A 23,699-nucleotide genomic window follows, 5' to 3' on the forward strand; every position below is an offset into this window, starting at 1 on the left:
GGCAACAAGTCATTCCTTCAGAGGAAAACTATTCCTTATGCCATTTTCTCCACCTTCTGTTTCCAATTCAGTTCTGAAAACTCAAACAGAGCATCCCCTATGCCCACACCTGCTGGTTCTCTGGTTTGAAAGGGCAAAGGCCAGACTGTGAGCTCCCTGAAGGCAGGGACTGGGTCTGTCTGGTCTACCACAGCATCCCTAGAGCCTAGCACACTACGGACCCCAAATAACTACCTGCTGAACGAAAAAACGTGGGACATATATTGGGTTACGCAAGGTTAGGGACTTATCAAAGTACATGGTGGCTGCCTGTGAGGAAGTACAAAAAGACCGGCCGCTTAAAAGACCTGGAGCAAGTCACTGGTGGCCACGGGAAACTACAGGGACTTTATTCCCAGATTCTGCCCATGCCTGGGATCTGGGTTTGGGGATTTCCTATAACTTCTTTTCTTAAGGTTTGCAAGGCCTTGGCTGCAAAGAGGCAGTCAACCCCGAGAATAACTGATCTCTCTGATAGGTGGAGCAAGGGTGCACCCAGGTTGGTATCCCACATCGTGCCAACAAATGGATCAGAATCAACAAAATAAAATCCCTGCGTTTCAGTGAGAAAGACTAAAGAGCACTGAAGAGAAATGGGAGTAAAAGGAGAAACTAGTAAGTCAGGAGAGAAATGAAGAAGGGGCTGGACGAATGAAAAAAAGAACCCAATACAGCAAAACCCAAAAATAAAAGTGTCGGCAATATTACTGATATTACCGCACCTAAGCACCTGTGCTAAGCATCTTCCACGCCCTGACTCAACTCTATCACCAAGCCAGGGATGGAAACAATTATCACCTCCATTCTACTGAGAATGAAAATGGAGCTCAGTGGCCCAGGCCGAAATGTAGGGCCAAGGTGGGAGTCATCCACGTATCCATTCAACGAACAGTTACTGAGCGCCTACTGGGTACGCGCCAAGGCCTGGTGCCGCGCTGGTGGGCACATGCAGGGCCAGGGGGCTGGGAACGGGCAGAGGCAACATCCGCCAAAGGACTGAAGTGCTTGCAGCCCGGCAGCCCGGGGCCAGGGTGGGGCAGATGGGGCGGGCCGGCGCGGGCGTGGGAGGGGCGAGGGGAGACCGGGCGCGCAAGGCAGCGGGCCTGAGAATGATGTCGGGGGACCCAGGCAGCCGAGGATGCCAGCTCCCCCCGGTGACCGCCGGCTCCGAGTCAGGCGGCGAGCTCGGCGCTCCCATGTGTTGTCCCACTTGGCCGTCCGGCCACCCCGCGGGTGGACCGGGGAAATGGGTGCAGGGGCAGTGGAGACCCTGAGGAGCCGAACAAGGGAAGGGTGGTCCGAGGCGCCGGCGGAGCGTGGCGCGGCAGAGGAAGGGGCGCGGGGCCGGGCGTGGGGGCGCCCGCGGCATAGCGGACTCACCTCCCAGGGCGGCCCCTCCGGACTCGTCGGCCCGGCCGGGCCCGAGGAGGCAGGGACGGACTCGGGGCCGCGGGGCCTGCCGGGAGCCTGTTCCCTGGCAACGGGGTTGGCACCGCCGACCAGCAGCCGCTCCTTCCGGAGATAGAGAGGCAGAGCCCAAGTGGAAGCGGACGCGGCGGAAGTGATGCAGCGCGCTTCCGGCGGGCGTGGGCGGGGCTTCGGATCTCGTTCCCGGGATATCAGCCGGCGGCATGGACGGTGCGTGAGACAGGCCGATTGGCCGGGGTGGGAAGGCTGCGAATCTTAAATGGCCCGGACCGCGGACTGCAGCAGAGCCCGGGAAACCCTCACGGTTGAATGGGGGCCCGTGCGCTTGCCCCAGCCCCGGCTCGTTGGCCCTGTGCGGGCTCTGTAGTCTGCCCAGGAGCCAGTCAGACTTGCCTAGCCTAACGTTTTTCAGGTGTAAAGTGACAACGCGATGGGATGATGTATGCAAAGGCTCTAGCTGAGTTGCATATGTTCTAATTGTAATTCTCGTCGTTATAAATTAGTATTAGCAGAGCACGTTGGTTGCCAAGCCTTGCATGCCCAAGTCCTCCAGAAATTCTTCTCTGAGCTCTCAATCAGAAATATCTAATAGAATCTATCATTCAGCGGGTGCTTACTTTGTGCCGAGGAGTGTTAAAAGCACATGTGTCAGCTCATTTGAGCCTCACGGTAACCCCATGAAGTCCTACTATCAACCCCGTTTTACAGATGGGGAATCCGAGGCCCGGTTGGGTTAAGAAACTTCCACTATGCTGTTAGCCGCTATGCTTACCTTGCTCTGGCCTGAGTTGTGTGACTCATTACTGGCCTCTTTCCCTACTAGCCTGTGAGTTAAGTCATCTTCAACAATACCTGGTGAGTCTTTAAACGTAAACAGAGTTCTATTTTGTCTTGTTCCAGGAAACAAACTTTCACATTCACCCAGACATCTTCGTTTCCACCACATTTATTTGTCTAGTTGATACAGCATTTCATATAGTTTTAATATTGAAAGTTATAAAGACATTTGCCCTCCAACTATGATCTTTTTTAAATATGTATAATTCATTTTATTTGTTGTTGCTGAGAATATTCACAGCAAAGCATACACCAATTCAACTGTTTCTACATGTACAATTCAGTGGCATTAATTACATTCTTCGAGTTGTGCAACCATGCTCACCTTCCTTTTCTGAGTTGTTCATCAGAACATAAACTCACTGGCCCCTAAGGTTCCTGTCTAATAGTTTGAGTTGGTGTTGTAAATTTGATCCCATATAGATCTTAAAAGAGCATAACGCTCAAGGCAGCGTCCAGCTATGATCTTAAGTTTTATAATGACTATTTTTCTTTTACTCTATATCAGCAAAGACATTTGGAGTTGCAACTCCCAGAAAACCTGTTTTGTCTGTCAGTGCAAGAAAAATTAAGGACAATGCAGCCGATTGGCATAATTTAATCCTGAAATGGGAATCCCTCAATGATGCAGGTTTTGCTACTGCAAACAGTATTGCCAACCTGAAGATCAGTTTATTGTAAGTATGTATAGAGTTCCTCACGCTCTGAGCTTTTCACCTGTAAAACTGGAGCAGAAGCTTCGTGGGAGTCTTTTAGAGTGGGAAGGGTGATCTGTAGTTATCAACATGGATAAATTAAAAGATAAAATATTGAGCAAAAAAGCAAGTGGTAAAATGATACCTGCTGTATGAACTGTACATGTATATTTTTAAACACAAAGTATTAGTATGTATTATTTGCAGTTACATCTCTATACAAAATTATAAAACCAGATTGGAAAGCCAGAGTCTCTAAGTCATGATAGTGGTAACTCAGGGAAGAAAGGGTGTTGGCGTGGTAGGTAAGGAGACTTCATCTTTAGCTGTAATGTCTTTCATAAAAGAAGACAAAGGAATTAGGAAAAAATGTTAGCAAATGCCAATTCTGATTGGAGGATTTGCTTTATTATTCTTTAAATGTGTTTATATGCACAGTACAGTTAAGAGTTTGGCTGCTAACCAAAGGTCAGCAGTTTGAATCCACCAGCAACTCCTTGGAAACCTTATGGGGCAATTCTACTCTGTCCTGTAGGGTCACTATGAGTTGGAATCAGATCTATATATACAGGCAGTCCCCAGGTTACGAACGTCCAACTTACTTTAAACCCGTAGTTATGAACCAATCCCCATAAAGCCTATGTTAAAAATTCAAGGTACATACATGGTTCATCGTAATGAATGGGTGCTACTTTGGGACATGCATCAAAACATTATTATTATTACTGTATTATTAATGTTAAAGATATTTTGGTGTACCTGAAAGTGTTTCTTTAATGTTTTTTATGCATAGAAAGGTATACTATATACTAAGACGAACATTTGATTAGTTGACGTTAGATACAAACCATACCTAACTGTTCAAACTTACGTACAAATTCAGCTTAAAGACAGCATTAGCAGTGGAACTTGTTCGTAATCAGGGGACTGCCTGTATGTATATATGTATATAAAACCCATTGCTGTCGAGTCCATTCCAACTCATAGCAACCCTATAGGACAGAGTAAAACTGCCCCGTACAGTTTCCAAGGAGCACCTGGTGGATTCAGACTGCCGACCTCTTGGTTAGCAGTTGTAGCTCCTAACCACTATGCCACCAGGGTTTCCATATGTGTATACGTACATGTATATGTATACATATGTATGTACCTGTATGCTGATATACATGTATATATATGAAAAGAATAAAGTATATGTTTAGAACATACAAAGTCCTGGGTGGCACAAATGGTTAAGTACTCAGCTGCTAACTAAAAGGTTGGTGGTTTGGACTCTCAAAAGAAATGCCTGGAGATCTACCTCCTAAAGGTCACAGCCACGAGAACCCTGGGGAGTACAATGCTACTCTGCAACGCATGGGCTCACCGTGAGTCAGAATTCACTAGACCACAACTGTTTTGTTTTAATGTATATGTAACTTTAATGTCTATAAATATGTACATATATAAATTTTATTTTCTCAAAATCATAAGTAAACAAAAAATCTTCCGGCTTACCTTTGTCTATAGTCTAGAGTCTTAGTTCCTTGGCATCATTCCCTGGCTCTCACCAACCTGTTCTCGAGCCATTTCCTCAAACACATCACACACTTTCAGCCTCTGCTGTCTTTTCCTGGTGGAATCCTGCTCAGCAAGTTCCATTAAACAATTCTTACCCTTACTATGTGTGATACTCTCTGGTACTTTCTATTCTGTTTTAATCTGCTTAATTTTTTTCTAAAATGTTGATTGTGACCCTGTTAGATGTACTTTCTGCCCCATGGGCTGCAGCTTTCAGTTTAAGCAACATATAATCTTACATGATCAAGTCTTTGAGGCCAGGATCCATGTCTTCGCACCCTAGCACTGCACCAGACTCCAAGAATACCACCCATTGGCAAAACTTAACTGACTTAATCTAGTGCAAAATAGAGTAACTCACAGATACATTCATTGTGTATGTAATATAATAAGTAAACATTATAATGGCATGAAACAACAGTGCTAGTAAAAAATGTCAGAAGTAATAACGTGGATATTGAGTTCTTTAGGATTTATCATAACAAAAGGAGGCAGGTAAGCTTCAAGAGTGTACTTTGTTCCTGTTCTTTTCTATTTTGTCCAGGAGTAAAGACAAGGTAGAATTAGAGAGCTGCAGCCCAGCTGCCGATAAAGATGAAGAAAAGTCGTATCCAGGATATAATAAGGAACTTGAGATGCTGTGTGAGGAACTGCAGGCCACCTTGGATGGGCTGGTAAGATCCACACCTTCTGGCCTCCAGTCATTGTTGCTGAGTCCGATGGTCATTTTTTGGTGTTTGCTTGACTGCTTGGCAGCACTCGACACTGCTGGCAATTCTTTCATTCTCTAGACCGTTTCTTCCTTTGGCTTTCCCATTTGTTTTCTTCTCTCCTCAGCCTCCTCTGCTGGTCTCCCTTCCTCTATCTGTCCCATAAATCTTGATATTTCTCAAGATGCTGTCCTAGAACCTCTGCTTCTCCTGTCCTAGGCGTCGCCCAGGGCCATTTCAACCACTTCCAGGGCTCTGTGCTGCTCACCTCCAGATCCGTAGAGCCCAGCATGCCCTGAGCTGCCGCTGTATCTGACCATCTGCCTGCTGGATGCAGCCACTCAGATGCCTCTCCTTCATACACTGCACATGCAGAACGTCAAAATGAGTTCCGAGCTCCACCTGCCATCAGCCTGTCCCTCTGTCCTTGTAAGTGGCACCATCACCTGCTCATACATCAGCACCAGAACCTAAGAGCCATCTTTGGGTTCTTGCTCTCGCCTTACCACTGCTCACCATGCCCTGTGGCTCCACTCCTGAATATTCTTATATCGAGCCACTTCTCTCTACGCCCACATTTCCTAACTGGCTTCATGCTCTCCAGGCGTTCTCTCTGTCATGCTTTCTGCTCAGCATGGCTTCAAGGTCCACCAGAATTGGGCTCCTGCATCCGTTTCTGGCCTGTTTTTTCACCACTCTTTTCCCAGCTCCAGCACAGCATATGAACCTCTGACAACCTGTCCTCGTTTCCTGGGGCTACCCTAACAAAATGCCACTAAGTGGGTGGCTTTAAAGAACAGAGATTTATTGTCTCACAGCTCTGGAGGCCAGAAGTGAGAAATCAGGGTTTGAGTGGTGTTGATTCCTTCTGAGGCTCTGAGGGAGAGTCTGTTCCATGCCTCTCCCCTAATGTCCCATGGCACCCAGCAATCCTTGGCGTTGTTTGGCTTGCAGCTATGTCTGCCTCTTCAGTCACATGGCATCCTTCTGTCTGTCTCTTTGTGTCTGTTTTCCTCTTTGATTGGAAAGCACCTTACTCTGTCTTCAAAGACCCTATTTCTAAACAGGGTCACTTTGACAGGTGCCAGATGTTAGGACTCCAACACACCAGTTTAGGGGACACAATTCAATCCATCACACACCCTCTTGCTTACTTACTTTTGGGCCTGTACCTTCTGTAAGGGGCCCTTTCTCCACTTTTATCTGACGCCTTGCTCCTCCAGGTCTAACTGAGGCACCACTGCCAGAGGGAAGCTACCTTGAACCTTAGGATAATTCATTTTTCAAAGCGCTCAGTGCTTTCATAATAGAAGTATCCATCCCAGTTCTTTGTTGTGACTTATTTAATATCTCATCTTACCCCCGGGCTGACATACATAGGAAGTTGTTCACCTAGCACAGGGGTTGGCAGACTCTCTCTGTAAAGGGCCAGAGAGTAAACGTTTTGGGCTGCATGGACTCTACGGTCTCCGTTACAGCTATTCAACTCTGCTGAACAACAAGAAAGCAGCCACAGGCAATATGTAAACAAGTAAGCGAGGCTGTGTGCCACTAAAACCATATTCGTGGATGTGGAAATTTGAATCTCATTTAATTTTCATGAGTCACAAAATATTATTCTTTTGTTTTTTTCTTAACCACTTAAAAGTGTTGAAAAAAACAATACGGCACAACTCGAAAGGAGAAGAAACAGCCACAAACATCCATTAATAATCAGAACCTGAAATGCATGAAGTGTGAATCTAGGAAAATTGGAAATCGTCAAAAATGAAATGGAATGCATAAAGATCAATATTCTAGGCATTAGTGAGCTGAAATAAACTGGTATTAGTCATTTTGAATTGGACAATCATATGGTTTACTATGCTGGGAATGGGAATGACAACTTAAAGAAAAATGGCATCACATTCATCATCAAAAAGAACATTTCAAGATCTATCCTGAAGTACAACACTGTCAGTGATAGGATAATATCCATACGCCTACATGGAAGACCGGTTAATACAACTATTATTCAAATTTACGCACCAACCACAAGGGCCAAAGATGAAGAAATTGGAGATTTTTACCAACTTCTACAGTTTGAAATTGATCGAACATATAATCAGGATGCACTGATAATTACTGGTGGTTGGAATGCAAAAGTTGGAAACGAAGAAGGATAGGTAATTGGAAAATACAGCCTTGGTGGTAGAAATGATGCTGGAGATCGCAGGATTGAATTTTGCAAGACCAACAACTTCTTCATTGCAAATACCTTTGTTCACCAACATAAACGCCAACTATACACATGGACCTTCCCAGATGGGATACACAGGAATCAAATCAACTACATCTATGGAAAGAGACAATGGAAAAGTTCAATATCATCAGTCAGAACAAGGCCAGGGGCCAACTGCGGCTCAGACTGGTAATTACTCATATGAAACTTCAAGTTGAAACTGAACAAAATTAGAACAAGTCAACAAGAGCCAAAGGATGACCTTGAGTATATCCCACCTGAATTTAGAGACCATCTCAAGAATAGATTTGACACATCGAACACTGGAATGTGGAATGACGTCAAGGACATCATACACGAAGAAAGCAACAGGTCATTAAAAAGACAGGAGAGAAAGAAAAGACCTAACTGATGTCAGAAGAGACTCTGAACTTCGAGTAGCTAAAGCAAAAAGAGAAAATGAAGTAAAGAACTGAAGATTTCAAAGGTGGGCTTGAGAAGACAAAGTATTATGATGACATGTGCAAAGACCTGGAAATAGAAAACCAAAAGGGAAGAACATGCCCAGCATTTCTCAAGCTGAAAGAACTGAAGAAAAAATTCAAGCCTCAAGTTGCAATAGTGAAGGGTGTCTATGGGGAAAATATTAAACAACACAGGAAGCATCAAAAGAAGATGGAAGGAATATGCAGAGTCACCGTACCAAAGAGAATTGGTGAATGTTCAACCATTTCAGGAAGTATATGAACAGGAACCAATGGTACTGAAGGAAGAAGTCCAAGCTGCACTGAAGGCATTGACAGGAAACAAGGCTGCGGGAATTGATGGAATACCAATTGAGACGTTTCAACAAAGGAATGCAGCACTGGAAGCACTGCAAGACAGCTATCTGGCCAACCAACTGGAAGATGTCCATATTTATGCCTATTCCCAAGAAAGGTGATCCAACGGATTGTGGAAATTATCGAACAATATCGTTAATATCACATGCAAGCAAAATTTTATGAAGATCATTCAAAGCAGTTCAAGTAATACATCGTCAGGGAACTGTCAGAAATTCAAGCTGGATTCGGAAGAAGACATGGAACCAGTGATATCATTGCTGATGTCAGATGGATCCTGGCTGAAAGCAGAGAATACCAGAAAAATGTTTACCTGTGTCTTATCGACTATGCTAAGGCATTCAACTGTGTGGTCATAACAAATTATGGATAACATTGTGGAGAATGGGAACTCTGGAACACTCAGTTGTGCTCATGAGGAATCTGTACATAGATCAAGAGGCAGTCATTCAAACAGAACAAGGGGATACTTACTGCATGGTTTAAAGTCAGGAGAGGTGTGTGTCAGGTTTGTATCCTTTCACCATACCTATTCAATCTGTATGCTGAGCAGATAATCTGAGAAGCTGAACTATATGAAGAAGAACAGGGCATCAGGGTTGGAGAAAGACTCATTAACAACCTTTGTTATGCAGAGGACACAACCTTGCTTACTGAAAGTGAAGAGGATTTGGAGTCACTGATGAAGACCAAAGACAAGCCTTCAGTATGGATTACACTTCAACATAAAACAAAAATCCTCACAACTGGGCCAATAAGCCACATCATGATAAATGCAGAAAAGATTTAAGTTGTCAAGAATTTCATTTTACTTTGATCTGCAATCAACAGCCATGGAAGCAGCAGCCAAGAAATGAAAAGACATATTGGACAAATCTGCTACAAAGAACCTCTTTAAAGTGTTGAAAAGCAAAGATGTCACCTTGAGAACTAAGGTGCACCTGACCCAAGCCGTGGTGTTTTCAGTCACCTCGTATGTGTGTGAAAGCTGGACAATGAATAAGGAAGACCGAAGAAGAATTGACGCCTTTGAATTGTAGTATTGGTGAAGAATATTGAATACCTTGGACTGCCAGAAGAACAAACAAATCTGCCTTTGGAAGAAGTACAACCAGAATGCTCCTTAGAAGCAAGGATGGTGAGACTACGTGTCACATACTTTGGACATGTTATCAGGAGGGATCAGCCCCTGGAGAAAGACATCATGCTTGGTAGAGCAGAGGGTCAGCGAAAAAAAGGACGACGCTCAATGAGATGGATTGACACAGTGGCTGCAACAGTGGGCTCAAGCTTAGCAACGATTGTGAGGCTGACGCAGGACTAGACAGTGTTTGGTTCTTTTGTGCATAGGGTCGCTATGAGTTGGAAACAACTCAACAGCACCTAACAACAGAAACAATTTAAAAGGGTAAAAATTGTTCTTAGCAGGTCATAGAAAAATAAGTGATGGGCCTGATCTGCCCCAAGGGCCATAGTTTACTAGTCCCTGATCAAACATATAAGACTCTCAGTAAATGTTTGTTGAATGAATTAATGACTGAGTGTTCAGCATCCACCATGCCTGCCACCAAACATGGATATAGCAACACCTTCTCTCTTTGCCAGACACAGGCAATAAGGTTTGTTCATATTTTAACTTGGATAGCCGAAGCTTGCCAGCAAACGTACAAAATCTTTACATTTTAACCTTTTTTGATGAAAGTTTTTTTTTTAATAATTTTTATTGTGCTTTAAGTGAAAGTTTACAAATCAAGTCAGTCTCTCACATATACACCCATATACACCTTTCTACACACTCCCAGTTACTCTCCCCCTAATGAGACAGCCAGCTCTCTCCCTCCATTTTCTCTTTTCGTGTCCATTTCACTGCCTTCTAACCCCTTCCACCCTCTCATCTCCCCTCCAGGCAGGAGATGCCAACATAGTCTCAAGTGTCCACCTGATCCAAGAAGCTCACTCCTCACCAGCATCCCTCTCCAACCCATTGTCCAGTCCAATCCGTGTCTGAACAGTTGGCTTCGGGAATGGTTCCTGTCCTGGGCCAACAGACGGTCTGGGGGCCATGACCACCGGGGTCCTTCTAGTCTCAGACCATTAAGTCTGGTCTTATGAGAATTTGGGGTCTGCATCCCACTGCTCTCTTGCTCCCTCAGGGGTTCTCTGTTGTGAGATGAAAATTTTTTAATGCCTCACACACTTCCTTGCCTTTTTAAACAGAACTCATTTCTCTAGGATACCACTTACTCAGATTGAGGATTCCAGCAATTATAAGATGACAGGTTTCAAAGAGGTTTTCAGGAAAGAAACACCATCCTGTTAACTATCACATCAGTTGTAAGATGTGTAATGGTTTCAGAAGCACTATAATTTTCAGAAAAAAAGTATACATTGAGAACATTTGGGTAATTTAACCTTTTCTTTATGACTGAAATGGTAGATGTCTTCAGGACTTTTTGAGGTTTATGGCGCTGTTTGACTTCTCTAAGTAAACTATTGTTAATTGCCATTGAGTCAGCTCTGACTCATGGAGACCCTATGTACAACAGAATGAAACATTGCTCAGTCCTGTGCTGTCTTCCCTATTGTTGATATGCTTGAGTCCACTGTTGCAGCCACTGTGTATTTTGAATAACTTCCAACCTAGGGGCTTATCTTCCAGCACTGTATCGGACAGTACTTTGTTGTGATCCATAGGGTTGTCATTGGTTGATTTTTCAAAGTAGATCACCAGGCCTTTCTTTGTAGTCTGTCTTAGTCTGGATATTCTGCTGAAACCTGTCCACCATGGGTAACCCTGCCAGTATTAGATATACCAGTAACATAGCTTCTAGCATCACAGCAACACACAAGCCACGACAGTATGACACGGGGACAGATAGGGAGTAGTTTTTGTAATTGTCGTGTCTGCTTTCTGTGCTTCTGCCTTCCCCTTTGCCTCGGGGTAGTTGCCCCACTGCCCAGCCTCCTTACCTGGACACTTAAGTGGATACCACAGCTTTATTCTGAGCATCACTCATAGGCAGGCCAACGTTGCTAGGTGCCTTTTCTGTGGGATAAGGTGTGTGGGTTTCGTGATAACTGTTTTCTTTGTTTTATCTCCATGTTGACATCTGTATTACAGGTAAGTGAGTTCTGGATGTAGGACTTCTGGAGCCGTAGGGAATTAACATAGATGGAATAATCAATTGAAATTTACGTAGTAAATAACAATCAATTGAAAATGGGCCACTTGCATTTTTCCCAAATTCATCCATTTGATTATGGCAAGTATTTTTGCATGGGCAGAAGAGTCAATGCACTTGTTATTCCTGAAAGAGAAGAGACTGAGTGGTTAAGTTTCCATATTGAAATCATCTAAACAGCCAACAGAGTTGACGACACTTGGCCCAGAGTTGCTTGTCTCAGCCAGTTAGATTTAGGCACTTATCGATGGCCGTCATCTCCACATGCCACCAGCTCCCACCAGAACCTCTCACACTTGACCCACTGTCTTCCTTTCTGGTATAAAACAACTCAAAGAATCTTAGAACTGTGTTAAGATGAAAATGCTTTTGACACATATTGATGTGACTTTTATATATTGTTAAAAAAAAAAAAACCTGGAAAGTATTTTGTTTTTAAATGCCATGTGGCTCTTTTTAGATCACATATTCTAATTTACAGCTCAATACATTTACACGCAGCATTAGGAAGAGTGTTTAAAGACGAGGGAGCCTTCAGTTTGGGGCTTGACAGGATGGATGGATGGTGGATGGAGAGAGTGGACAGATGGATGGAGAGTGGACAGACGGATGGGTGGGTGGGTGGATGGATGGATGGATGGATGGATGGATGGATGGATGGATGGATGGATGGAGAGTGGATGGATGATGGAGAGTGGGTGGACAGACGGACGGTCGGACGGATGGATGCATAGAGAGTGGGTGGATGGCTAGATGGAAAATGGATGATGGATAGATGGAAAATGGATGGATGGATGGAATATAGATGGATGGTGGGTGAAAGGATGGAGGGAGAGTGGATGGATGGGTGATGAGTGGATGAATGGATGGATGGTTGGAGGATGGATGGATGGATGGATGGAGAGTATATAGATAGATGGATGGAGAGTATATAGATAGATGGATGGAGAGTATATAGATGGATGGGTGGAAAGTATAGACGGATGGATGGGTGGATGGAGAGTATAGATGGATAGATGATGAAGAGTGTATAGATGGAGAGTATATAGGTGGATGGAAAGTGTATAGATGGATGGATGGGTGGATGGAGAGTGTATAGATGGATGATGGATGGGTAGAGAGTAGATGGATGGATGGAGAGTATATAGATGGATGGATAGGTGGAGAGTGGATGGATGGATGGTTGGAGTGTGTATACATGGATGGATGGGTAGAGAGTAGATGTATGGATGAGAGTAGATGGATGGATGGAGAGTGTATAGATGGATGGATGGATGGATTTTCCTTGTCTATCCATGGTTCTCCCCATTCTTTTTTTTTAATTGTGAAAATATACATAACACAACATTTACCGATTCAGCATTTTTCAGGTGTACAATTTAGTGACCCCAATTACATCAATCATGGTGTGCAGCTCACCAACACCCCTTGTCAAATTTGATCGATTGATTTTTACCATTCATTCTTTGTTCTTCCTGTTCTGACGTAGCAGTCTGGTATAGCAGGACTCCTTCCTCAGCCCGACTGACCAGAACTGAGGAGGGACGACCTGGGAGAAGTACCTCATATGGTAGGAGATAGAGTCATAGTCCAGAAAACTCAGCAAGTAGGCTTGGTGGACTGAGCGATACCAGGTGAAATGCGGGGGGCTGCCCTTGGGTCCCCCACCCTGCAGCACAAGTCCTGGAAGCAGCCGATGGGTTTGGGCTTGTGGAGATCTTGAGATTGTCCAAGAAAGCCCGGGTGGCCCTGCTAGCATTAACGAGAGCCAAGGAGGTGGCATCTCCACCTTGTTCCTGGTCAGGTCCTCAGCAGGCAGTATGACTCCTGGGGCACATGCTCAGAGGGGACTGGTGGTGAGTGAGGAGACAGGACCATGTCAGACTTTGGAGGAACTAGCTTTAGCCTAGAAATGGAGAAACCGGTGCACACAACAACTGCCATCGTAGCCAAAAGGCTGTCACAGGACGTGGGGCAGGAATGCTGGCATTGGAGTTCTTGGAGCAGGGAGATAAGGCTTTGGCTCACACTGGAGAACAGCTCAGTGACTAAGTCCAGATCCGGAAGGGGCTCCCGGAAGGTGGTATGTTCTCACTGGGAATGTGCCCCACAGGTGGGATGATTATTTGGTGGGTTTCTTAAAAAGATCATTCTAGAATTGATTCCCAGGGGGTCCTCGGGTGGTGCAAACGGTTACTGTGCTGGGCTGGTAACTAAAAGGTGGGAGGTTCAAGTCCCCCCGAAGTGCCTCAGAAGAAAGGCCTGGTGACCTACTTCTGACGTGTCTGCCATCGAGGGCCCTCTGGGGCACAGTTCTGTGCTGACACGTGGGGTCACCGTGAGTCAGAGTGGACTTGTCAGCAAATGAAAAACTAAATATTTTTTAAAAAGGATTAAAAAAAATTAATTCCTGGGTAGAACTAGAACAGCATTCACAAAGTCAATCCATTCTTATACCTACCTCACAGTTTTTATCTTATCTTGTATTATTTGCTAATGTTTTTCTATAATAATGAAAAAAAAACATGCCATAAAAATTTCACCGGAATACCGCTTCCCTGTCCAGGTCTCTGAGCTGTGGCTTGCTCCTGCTTAATGAAAGAGGGGCAGCAAGCCCACGTGACGGGAGAGGCAGGCAGGCTCACAGCTCCTCACCAGGAGGCCGGGAAGGGGACCGAGATGGGGCAGGTAGGGGGCCTCAGCGCGTGGCTCAGGGTTCCTAACACCGTGCCCAGGTCCCCCTCTGCACACAGTGGACCACATGGCCTCTAAGGCTTCCTAACACCCAGGTTCCTACATCAATTAAGTTTTTTTATTATTATTAATAGACATTTTTTATCGTGCTTTGGTTGGAAGTTTACAGATCAAATTAGTTTCTCATTAAACAATTAAAACACTTGTTTTGTGACATTGGTTGCCAACCCCGCGACATGTCAACACTCTCCCCATTCCCATTCTTCCAGCTTTCCTGTCCCCTCCTGCCTTCTCGTCCTTGCCCCTGGGCTGGTGTACCCATTTAGTCTTGATTTATTTTATGGGCCTGTCTCATCTTTGGCTGAAGGGTGACCCTTAGGAGTGACTTCTGCACTGAGTTAAAAGGGTGTCCAGGGGCCATACTCTCAGGGTTTCTCCAGTCTCTGTGAGACCAGTAAGCCTGGTCCTTTTTTGTGATTTTAATTTTTGTTCTACAGTTTTCTCCAGCTCTGTCCGGGACCCTCTATTATGATCCCTGTCAGAGCAGTCAATGGTGGTAGCCAGGCACCATCTAGTTGTGCTGGACTCAGTCTGGTGAAGGCCATGGTAGATGTGGTCTATTAGTGCTTTGGACTAATCTTTCCTTTGTGTCTTTGGTTTTCTTCATTCTCCCTTGCTCCTGAAAGGGTGGGACCAGTGGAGTATCTTAGATGGCTACTCACAAGCTTTTAAGACCCCAGGTGCTACTCACCAGAGTGGATGTAGAACATTTTCTTTATGAGCTATGTTACGCTAACTGAGCTAGATGTCCCCTGAGACTATGGCCCCCACCCCTCAGCTCAGTAACTCAGTCCCTCAGGGCGTTTGGGTGTGTCTCTGAAGCATCTATGACATTCCCTTGGTCAAGTAGTGCTGAATAGACTATTTTTGAGAAGAGTCTTAGATGTACTGAGAAATGGAGCAGATAGTGCAGCGTTCCCCAAAACTGTTCCCAGTCTTCCCTGTTACTAACATCTTACTCTAGTTTGGTAATTTACCACAACCAATGAATCAATATTGATCCATCATTACTAAGGTCCATACTTTATTCAGATCTCCATCGTTTTCCCTAATGTTCTTTGTCCCAGGAGCCAACATCACATTTAGTTGTCATGTCTTCTTAGGCTCCACTTGGTGTGACAGTTTCTCAGACTTTGTTTTTGATGACCTTGACAGTTTTGGGAGTCCCTAGGTGGTGTAAACAGTTAACACGTTTGGCTGCTAACCAAAAGGTTGGCTGTTCCGAGTCCACCCAGAGGCACCACAGAAGAAAGTCCTGGCCATCTACTGCTGAAAAATCAGCCATTGAAAATGCTGTGGGGTGTAGTTCTGCTCTGCACACATGGGGTCGCCATGAGTTGGAATCGACTCTATGGCAACTGGTTAAATACTATTTAAGTCTGCAATTCCAGAGTTACTTCACCTGTTACATGCCGTCAAGTCGATTCCAACTCATAGTGACCCTACAGGACAGAGCAGAACTGCCCCCACAGGGTTCCCAAGGAGCAGCTGGTGGATTCAAACTGCCTACCGTTTGGTTAGTACCCTGAGCTCTTTAACAACTTCACCACAGGGCTCCTTACTTCACCTATTTATTTAACAAATGCTTGTTGTTGGGCGGTTCTACTCTGTCTTATAGGGTCGCTATGAGTCGGAATCGACTCGACGGCAGTGGGTTGTTGTTAGGTGCCATCAGGTCACTTCCAACTTGTAGCAACCCTGTGTATAACAGAACAAAACACTGCCCGGTCCTGGGCCATCCTCACAATCGTTGTTTTGCTTGAGTCCATCGTTGCAGCCACTGTGTCAATCCATCTCCTTGAGGGTCTTCCTCTTTTTCGCTAACCCCCTATTCTACCAAGCATGATGTCCTTCTCCAGAGATTGATCGCTCCTGATGACATGTCCAAAGTATGAGAGGCAAAGTCTCACCATCCCACTTCTAATGAGCAATTCTGGCTGTACTTCTTCCAAGACACATTTGTTTGTTCTTCTGGCAGTCCATGGTATATTTAATATTCTTTGCCAACACCGTAATTCAAAGGCATCAATTCTTCAGTCTTCCTTATACGTTGTCCAGCTTTCCCATGCATTTAAGGCGATTGGAAACAACATGGCTTTGGTCAAGCGCACCTTAGTCCTCAAGATGACATCTTTGCTTTTTAACACTTTAAAGAGACCTTTTGCAGCAGATTTGCCTGGTGCGATGTGTTGTTTGATTTCTTGATTGCTGTTTCCCTGGACGTTGATTGTGGATATAAGTAGAATGAAATCCTTGACAACTTCAATCTTTTCTCCATTTATCATGATGTTGCTCATTGGTCAAGTTGTGAGGATTTTTGTTTTCTTTATGTTGAGGTGTAATCCATCCTGAAGGCTGTGGTCTTTGATCTTCATCAGTAAGTGTTCCAAGTCTTCTTTCAGCAAACAGGGTTGTGTCATCTGCATAATGCAGGTTGTTAATAAGTCTTCTTCCAATCCTGATGCCCCATCCTTCTTCATACAGTCCAGCTTCTCAGATTGTTTGCTTAGCGTACAGACTGAATAATGAATAAGTATAGTGAAAGAATAAAACCCTGACGCATACTTTTCCTGACTTTAAACCATCCAATATCCCCTTGTTCTATTTGAACAACTGCCTCTTGATCTATGTACAGATTCCTCATGAGCACAATTAAGTGTTCTGGAATTCCCGTTCTCTGCAATGTTACCCATAATTTCTTATGATCCACAGAATTGAATGCCTTTGCATAGTCAGTAAAACACAGGTAAACGTTTTTCTGGTATTCTCTGCTTTCAGCCAAGGTCCATCTGACATCAGCAATGATATGCCTTGTTCCATGCCCTCTTCTGAATCCATCTGGAATTTCTGGCAGTTCCCTATCAATGTACTGCTGCAACTGCTTTTGAGGGATCTCCAGCAAAATTTTACTTCTGCGTGATGTTAATAATACTGTTCTATAGTTTCCGCTTTCTGTTGGATCACCTTTTTTTGCATTGGGCACAAGCGTGGATCTCTTCCAGTCAGTTGGCCAGGTAGCTATCTTCCATATTTCTTGGCATAGACAGGTGAGCACTTCGAATGCTGCATCCCTTTATTGAAACACCTCAGTTGTATTTCATCAATTGCTGGAGTTTTGTCTTTCACCAGTGCTTTCAGTGCAGCTTGGACTCCTTCCTTCAGTACCGTCAGCTCTTGATCATATGCTACCTCCTGAAATGGTTGAACGTCGACCACTTCTTTTTGGTACAGTGACTGTGTATTTCTTCCATATTCTTTTGATGCTTCCTGTATCGTTTAGTATTTTCCCCGTAGAATCCTTCAATGTTGCAACTCAAGGCTTGAGTTTTTTCTGCAGTTCTTTCAGCAAATGCTTAGATAGCTCCAGCTAGATGCTTCACAAATATTAACTCACTGAACCTATGGAAGCAGGCACCCTGTCATCCTCTGCTGCCTCATCTGCACTGTGGGGATGATATGACTATCTGCCCCACGTTGCTGTGCAGATAATGCAGTTACAGGGCTGAGCCCGGAGCTTGGCATCATGATTTCCTTCCTCTGGATCGTGTAGGTTTGCCTTGCGTCATTACCGTTTTACAACTAAGGAAACCGAGGCTTGAGAGGTTTCTGTATACTCGGAAGCAGTTAATAAAAGTGAGACAGAAGTGCACTCCTTATTTAATGCCTTTTCTCTCTTGTATTTCACAAAAACAGCAAGAGCTGGCACCCAGGTCCCTCCCAGTCTCGGAGGCAAAAAATTAGTGCCATTCAGAAATCTGAGGGCAGCAGAACTCGGAACACTTGCCCTTCTGGGGTTTATTAAGTAATCAGCTTAATGAAGTCATAGCAGCTCTGCCCACATCTCCCTTGAAATTTGCCACATGTAGAGAGTTAACAGTGTTTCATTACTGGATGTTTGGTCTCAACAGACTTATATACTTCTTAGCTCTGAAATCCTACTGGATTAAATTTCAAGTAATATTCTTATATTCCAAGTTAACATCTTTTCAGACCAAAATACAGGTGAAGATGGAAAAGCTGACTTCAACCACCAAAGGCATTTGTGACCTAGAAAATTACCATTATGGAGAGGAGAGCCAACGGCCGCTCCTGTTCCACACGTGGCCCACTGCCGATTTCTGTAAGTAGTTCTTTCTGCATCGATATTCAGGGGGTAGAGATCTTAAGAGCATTTGGTATCTCACTTAGATATGACGCCTTAAGAAGCTGACAAGGTTTTAGAATTCAAGAGGAACCATTGAGAGGGAACAAGATGGGGGCATCTTAAAATGAGCATTTCCTCTTGGATTTAGTTACCTAATAAGGAGTCCCTGGGTGGTAAAAAGGGCGAACACCCGCTGGGCCAATAACTGAAAAGCTGGAGGTTCGAGTGTGCCCAGAGACACCTTGAAAGAAAGGCCTGGTGATCGACTTACCAAAAATCAGCCACTGAGAACTATGTGGAGCTTAGTTCTACTCTGACACATGTGGGTTCACCAGGAGTTGGGTCAACTCAACAGCAACTGGTAATCAATATGAAATGCAATTAGAGACCCACTAAGCAAGTTGCCATTATTAGCCCTTTAAAGCCAGTGAGCGGGACAAACTCTACTGCCTCTGTAAGGACAGAAATCTTACCCTGTTTGGGGGGAGCAAGAAAGGCTTCTTTTTGTTGTTTTGGTTTTTTGTTTGTTTTATTAAGGTAAATCGAGGTCAGTTCAGCCAGCCCCCAGGAGGACAACTATTGGGAGAAATGGAACTCAAAATTCAAATAAGCTCTCAGAGACTCTTCTTAAGGGGCAACTATTAGCTTTATTAGCTCAAAAGAAGGGCTAAGCTATTTGATGTTGATTTGAGACTTCCCTTTTTAAATAAGGGAAAAAAGGATAAAATCTCCTGATGTAATGTATTTATTGAAATATTGTCCATTTGATATGAATCTACTGTTGCAGGTCACCTAAGAATTAAGTTGAAAACGTTACATTTAATTTTTAATTTCATGATCCTCTTCCTGTTATCTAATTCTACTAATCTGCACCAGCCGGAGTGATAAAGACCCAGCTCGACCTTCTCTACCTCAGTGCTGTTGGTGATTCTGGCTTTTAACAAGGCACTTCTAACAGTGTTGGTTCACCCCCATTCAAGAGCACCTCCTTGATTATTACCACTACGGGAAGTCTTAACATTTATCTTGGGGGAAAGGGGGCAGCAACGGTTCAGTGGTAGAATTCTCACCTTCCATGCAGGAGACCTGGTTCGATTCCTGGCCAGCACACCTCATGCACAGCCAGCAGCCCTCTGCTAGTGGAGGCTTGAATGTTGCTATGATCCTGAAAAAGTTTCAGTGGCACTTTCAGACTAAGACTAGGAAGAAAAGCCTGACAATCTACTTCCGAATGTCAGCCAATGAAAACTCTATGGATCACAATAGTCTGATCCCCAACCGATCATGGGGGTGGTACAGGACTGGGCAGCGTTTCAGTCCTTTGTGCGTGGGGTCACCATGAGTCAGGAGCTAACGGTAGCAACACATTTGTTCCAGATGCGGTTTCCCGCAGGCTCTCGGACATGTACGCGAAGGAGCTGCTCCTGAAGCGCACCATTGTTGAGGAGCTGGCGCACTCCTCGGACCACGACCTTGCCCTGAGCTACTTGTCAATGTGGCTGCACCAGCCCTACGTGGAGAACTCCAGCCAGCTGCTTCTGGAAGGCATGCTGCTTGAAACAGGGCACCGAGCACTGTGACCCCAAAACAGCCTTGCTCATGATGGCCACCTGCAGCCACTGGGCCACATGCTGCTTCTGCATCTCCCGAAGCGGACAGGCCAGAATCTCCTTCTCCCATGCAGGCTGCAGTGCTGTGCCCATGACTCCTCAGGGTCTTCCTGACTGGCTGTCCCCAGCTCCCGTGGCCTCTGTCCGCAGGCTCGCTGTGCATCAACTGCCACTGCAAGCCACCCCCATCTGGGGACACTGCACGCAGCATCACCTGCACCTCTTGTGATCTGTCCCAGAGTGCTTCTGAGCAAATTAAAAGAGTTACTGAGGAGAGTGAGTGAGTTATCTCGTTTTTGTAAACAGGGTACATTTTACATATTACGTTTGCACAGAAAATCCCTGGCTTAATGTTTTTACTTGATATGTGTCTGTACTGTTTAAATTTTTATATTAGTTTTATAGTTATAACTAATCTTTAAAATACTGTGGCATTAACCAGGAGGATTGGCATCGTAGAAATGAACCTACCTACAAAAAAATTGCCTCTGATTATATCTTGAGGACAGGACAGGCCAAGCAGAGTAACTCCAGGTTATCATTCTGGCACAAAGCTTATAGTCCAGCACATTTTTGTAACCACTTCCATAGTTAACGTTATTTCGTGAGAATAAGGGAAAGCATAACAGTTTTTAAACAGAGACTAAAGAGGCTGGTCAAATACTAAGATACCCAAAAGCCTACTTTAAAGTGTGTTCCTTTCTGTGGCAGTGCTCGTTATATGGTTTCTTCATCTGTGCTTGCCTTATTAGTAAGGCAAACCCAAACCGTGTAAATTCCTTGGGGCTGTCTACATAGCAGTATTTAATAAATAACAGTTTTAAATCACATTGTTTTAGCTTTTTATGTTTAGCCATTATGTATACCACTTATCTATGTTTATCAAGCCAATTTCAACTTCAATTCACTCAATAAGGACTTGTATCTGTAGACTTTATAGACAGAAGAACCTCAGAAAACTACTACTTCCAACCCCTTGTTATGGATTGAATTGTGTCCCCCAAAAAGATATGTTGAAGTCTTAACCCCTGTATACCTGTGAACATGACCTTGTTTGGGGAAATAGGGTCTCTCTTTGAAGATATTATCAGTTAAGTCATACTGGAGTAGGGTGGATCCTAACTCCAGTCCCTTCTGAGTGGTGTCTTTTAAGTGGGGAGAAGAGACATGGAGAGAGCCACACACACAAGAAGACACTCTGTTACAGATAATCTTCACATGCAGTCATCTTCCCTGTGTGTGTATCTGTGTGTCTATTCTGATCTTTTTATAAATCAGAAGTGATTAGGTTTAGGATCCACCCTATACTGGAATGACCTCAACTGGTTGATTGATTAGATTACATTATGGAAGGTGATTACATTATGGAAGATCATCTGCTCTCCCAAGATCAACCGATTTAATCACATGTAGCTACTGCATGACAGCAACTAGTGTTTGGCCAAAGCACTGGAAGCCATGGTCTAGCCAAGTTCACACATAAAATTAAACAATCACAGGGGAGTACTTAAAGGATAAGTACTCTTCAGAGGAGACATTGAAGAACTCACAACCAGGCCTTTGTAAGATATTTCATGTGCTCTTGATGCAGCACCTGACACCCACCAGCAACTCCCTAGGAGAACTAATAAAAAAAAAAAAAATTTTTTTTTTTTTTTTAATGGGAAGGATTAATATTGCTAAGGACAAACAGAAGTAAAAGGGCAAAGTAAAGAACAAATTACCCAGTGCCATTCACCCAGAGATCCCGCATAAAACAGAAGAGGCACCAACTTAAGGAAGAGACCTCTGGTGATTGAATTCGCTAATTCCAAAGTCATTAACACACTGTGAAATGAGGGATCTGCATGTTGAACAGAAAAGTTTCTATCAAAAGGGACAATGAAACAGTCAAAACAGATACTGGGCTCCTAGTTAAACACAAGAATCCCTATGTGGTACAAACAATTAATGCACTCAGCTGCTAACCCCAAGTCAGGGGTTTCAGTCCACCCAGAGGCATCTCAGAAGACAAGCCTGGCAATCTACTTCTGAAAAATCAGCCATTAAAAATTCTACGGAAATAGAACAAAAGAAAAAATCACATGATCATCTCAATCGACACAGAAAAGGCATTTGATAAAGTCCAACACCCTTACTGATAAAAATGCTCAATAAAATAGGAATAGAAGGGAAATTCCTCAACATAATAAAGGGTATCTATACAAAACCAACACCCAACATCATTCTCAATGGAGAGAGGCTGAAAGCATTGCACCTGAGAATAGGAATAAGAGGATGTCCTTTAGCACCACTCCTACTTCACACTGTGCTGAAAGTCCTAGCTAGAGCAATAAGGCAAGAAAAAGAAATAAAGAGCATCCAGATTGGAAATGAGGAAGTAAAACTACTCCATTCACAGATGATATGATACTATACATAGAGAACCCCAAAGATTCTACAAGAAAACCACTGGCACTAATAGACTCAGCAGAGTAGCAGGAAACAAGATCAATGTACAAAAACACTAACAAAGAGAACTTCAAAAAGGAAATCAGGAAAACAATACCGTTTATAATAGCCCCTAAAAAGATAAAACACTTAGGGAAAAAAAATCGAACCAGGGACGTAAAAGACCTATACAAGGAAAACTACAAAACGCTACTGCAAAAAACCAAAAGAGACCTAAATAAACAGAAAAACATACGATGCTCATGGAGAGGAAGACTCAACATTGTGTGAAAATGTCAATTCTATCCAAAGCAATCTACAGATGTAATGCAGTTCCAATTCAAATACCAACACCATTCTTTAACAAGATGGAAAAATTAATCACCAACTTTATATGGAAAGGAAAGAGGTCCCAGATAAGCAAAGCGTTACTGAAGAAAAAGAACAAAGTTGAAGGCCTCACACTGCCTGATCTCAGAATCTACAATGTTGTTGTTGTTAGGTGCCATCGAGTCGGTTCCAACTCATAGTGACCCTATGCACAACAGAACAAAACACTGCCTGGTCCTGTGCCATCCTTACAATCATTGTTATGCTTGAGCTCATTGTTGCAGCCACTCTGTCAATCCACCTCATTGAGGGTCTTCCTCTTTTCTGCTGACCCTGTACTCTGCTAAGCATGATGTCCTTCTCCAGGGACTGATCCCTCCTGACAAGATGTCCAAAGTATGTAAGACGCAGTCTCGCCATCCTTGCCTCTAAGGAGCATTCTGGCCGCACTTCCAAGACAGACTTTTCGTTCTTTTGGCAGTCCATGGTATATTCAACATTCTTTGCCAACACCACAATTCAAAGGCGTCAACTCTTCAATCTTCCTTATTCATCGTCCAGCTTTCACATGCATATGACGTGATTGAAAATACCATGGCTTGGGTCAGACGTACCTTAGTCCTCAGGGTGACATCTTTGCTCTTCAATACTTTGATGAGGTCTTTTGCAGCAGATTTGCCCAATGCAATGCATCTTTTGATTTCTTGACCGCCGCTTCTATGGCTGTTGATTGTGGATCCAAGTCAAATGAAATCCTTGACAACTTCAATCTTTTCTCCGTTTATCATGATGTTGCTCATTGGTCCAGTTGTGAGGATTTTTGTTTTCTTTATGTTGAGGTGTAATCCATACTGAAGGCTGTGGTCTTTGATCTTCATTAGTAAGTGCTTCAAGTCCTCTTCACTTTCAGCAAGCAA

The 23,699-nt window shown here is 43.9% G+C and overlaps 2 protein-coding genes across 10 annotated transcripts in view; one reads left to right on the forward strand and one right to left on the reverse strand.

Moving 5' to 3' along the window:
• TECPR2 (tectonin beta-propeller repeat containing 2) overlaps positions 1-1,551 on the reverse strand; it is a 128,933-nt gene extending 127,382 nt beyond the window's left edge. For all 8 annotated transcript variants that reach the window (XM_064292945.1, XM_064292944.1, XM_003408859.4 and 5 more), the window contains exon 1: positions 1,420-1,551. The gene's annotated coding sequence lies outside the window, so the exon portion shown is untranslated. The remainder of the gene's footprint in view (positions 1-1,419) is intronic.
• On the forward strand, positions 1,549-21,017 carry CINP (cyclin dependent kinase 2 interacting protein). 2 transcript variants are annotated; one of them, XM_003408608.4, is made up of 5 exons: positions 1,549-1,677; positions 2,813-2,981; positions 5,104-5,233; positions 18,259-18,388; positions 19,790-20,994. In XM_003408608.4, exons 1-5 carry the CDS (start codon positions 1,671-1,673, stop codon positions 19,990-19,992), a joined length of 639 nt encoding a protein of 212 aa, XP_003408656.1. In that variant the 5' UTR covers positions 1,549-1,670; the 3' UTR covers positions 19,993-20,994. The 2 variants fall into 2 exon arrangements, with proteins under 2 accessions (XP_003408656.1, XP_023402317.1); XM_023546549.2 differs by lacking the exon at positions 2,813-2,981 and having other exon boundaries at positions 1,554-1,677; positions 19,790-21,017.
• Positions 21,018-23,699: the final 2,682 nt, after the last annotated feature.

Source organism: Loxodonta africana, chromosome 10 (genome assembly GCF_030014295.1).
Source record: "Loxodonta africana isolate mLoxAfr1 chromosome 10, mLoxAfr1.hap2, whole genome shotgun sequence".
NCBI lineage: Eukaryota > Metazoa > Chordata > Mammalia > Proboscidea > Elephantidae > Loxodonta > Loxodonta africana.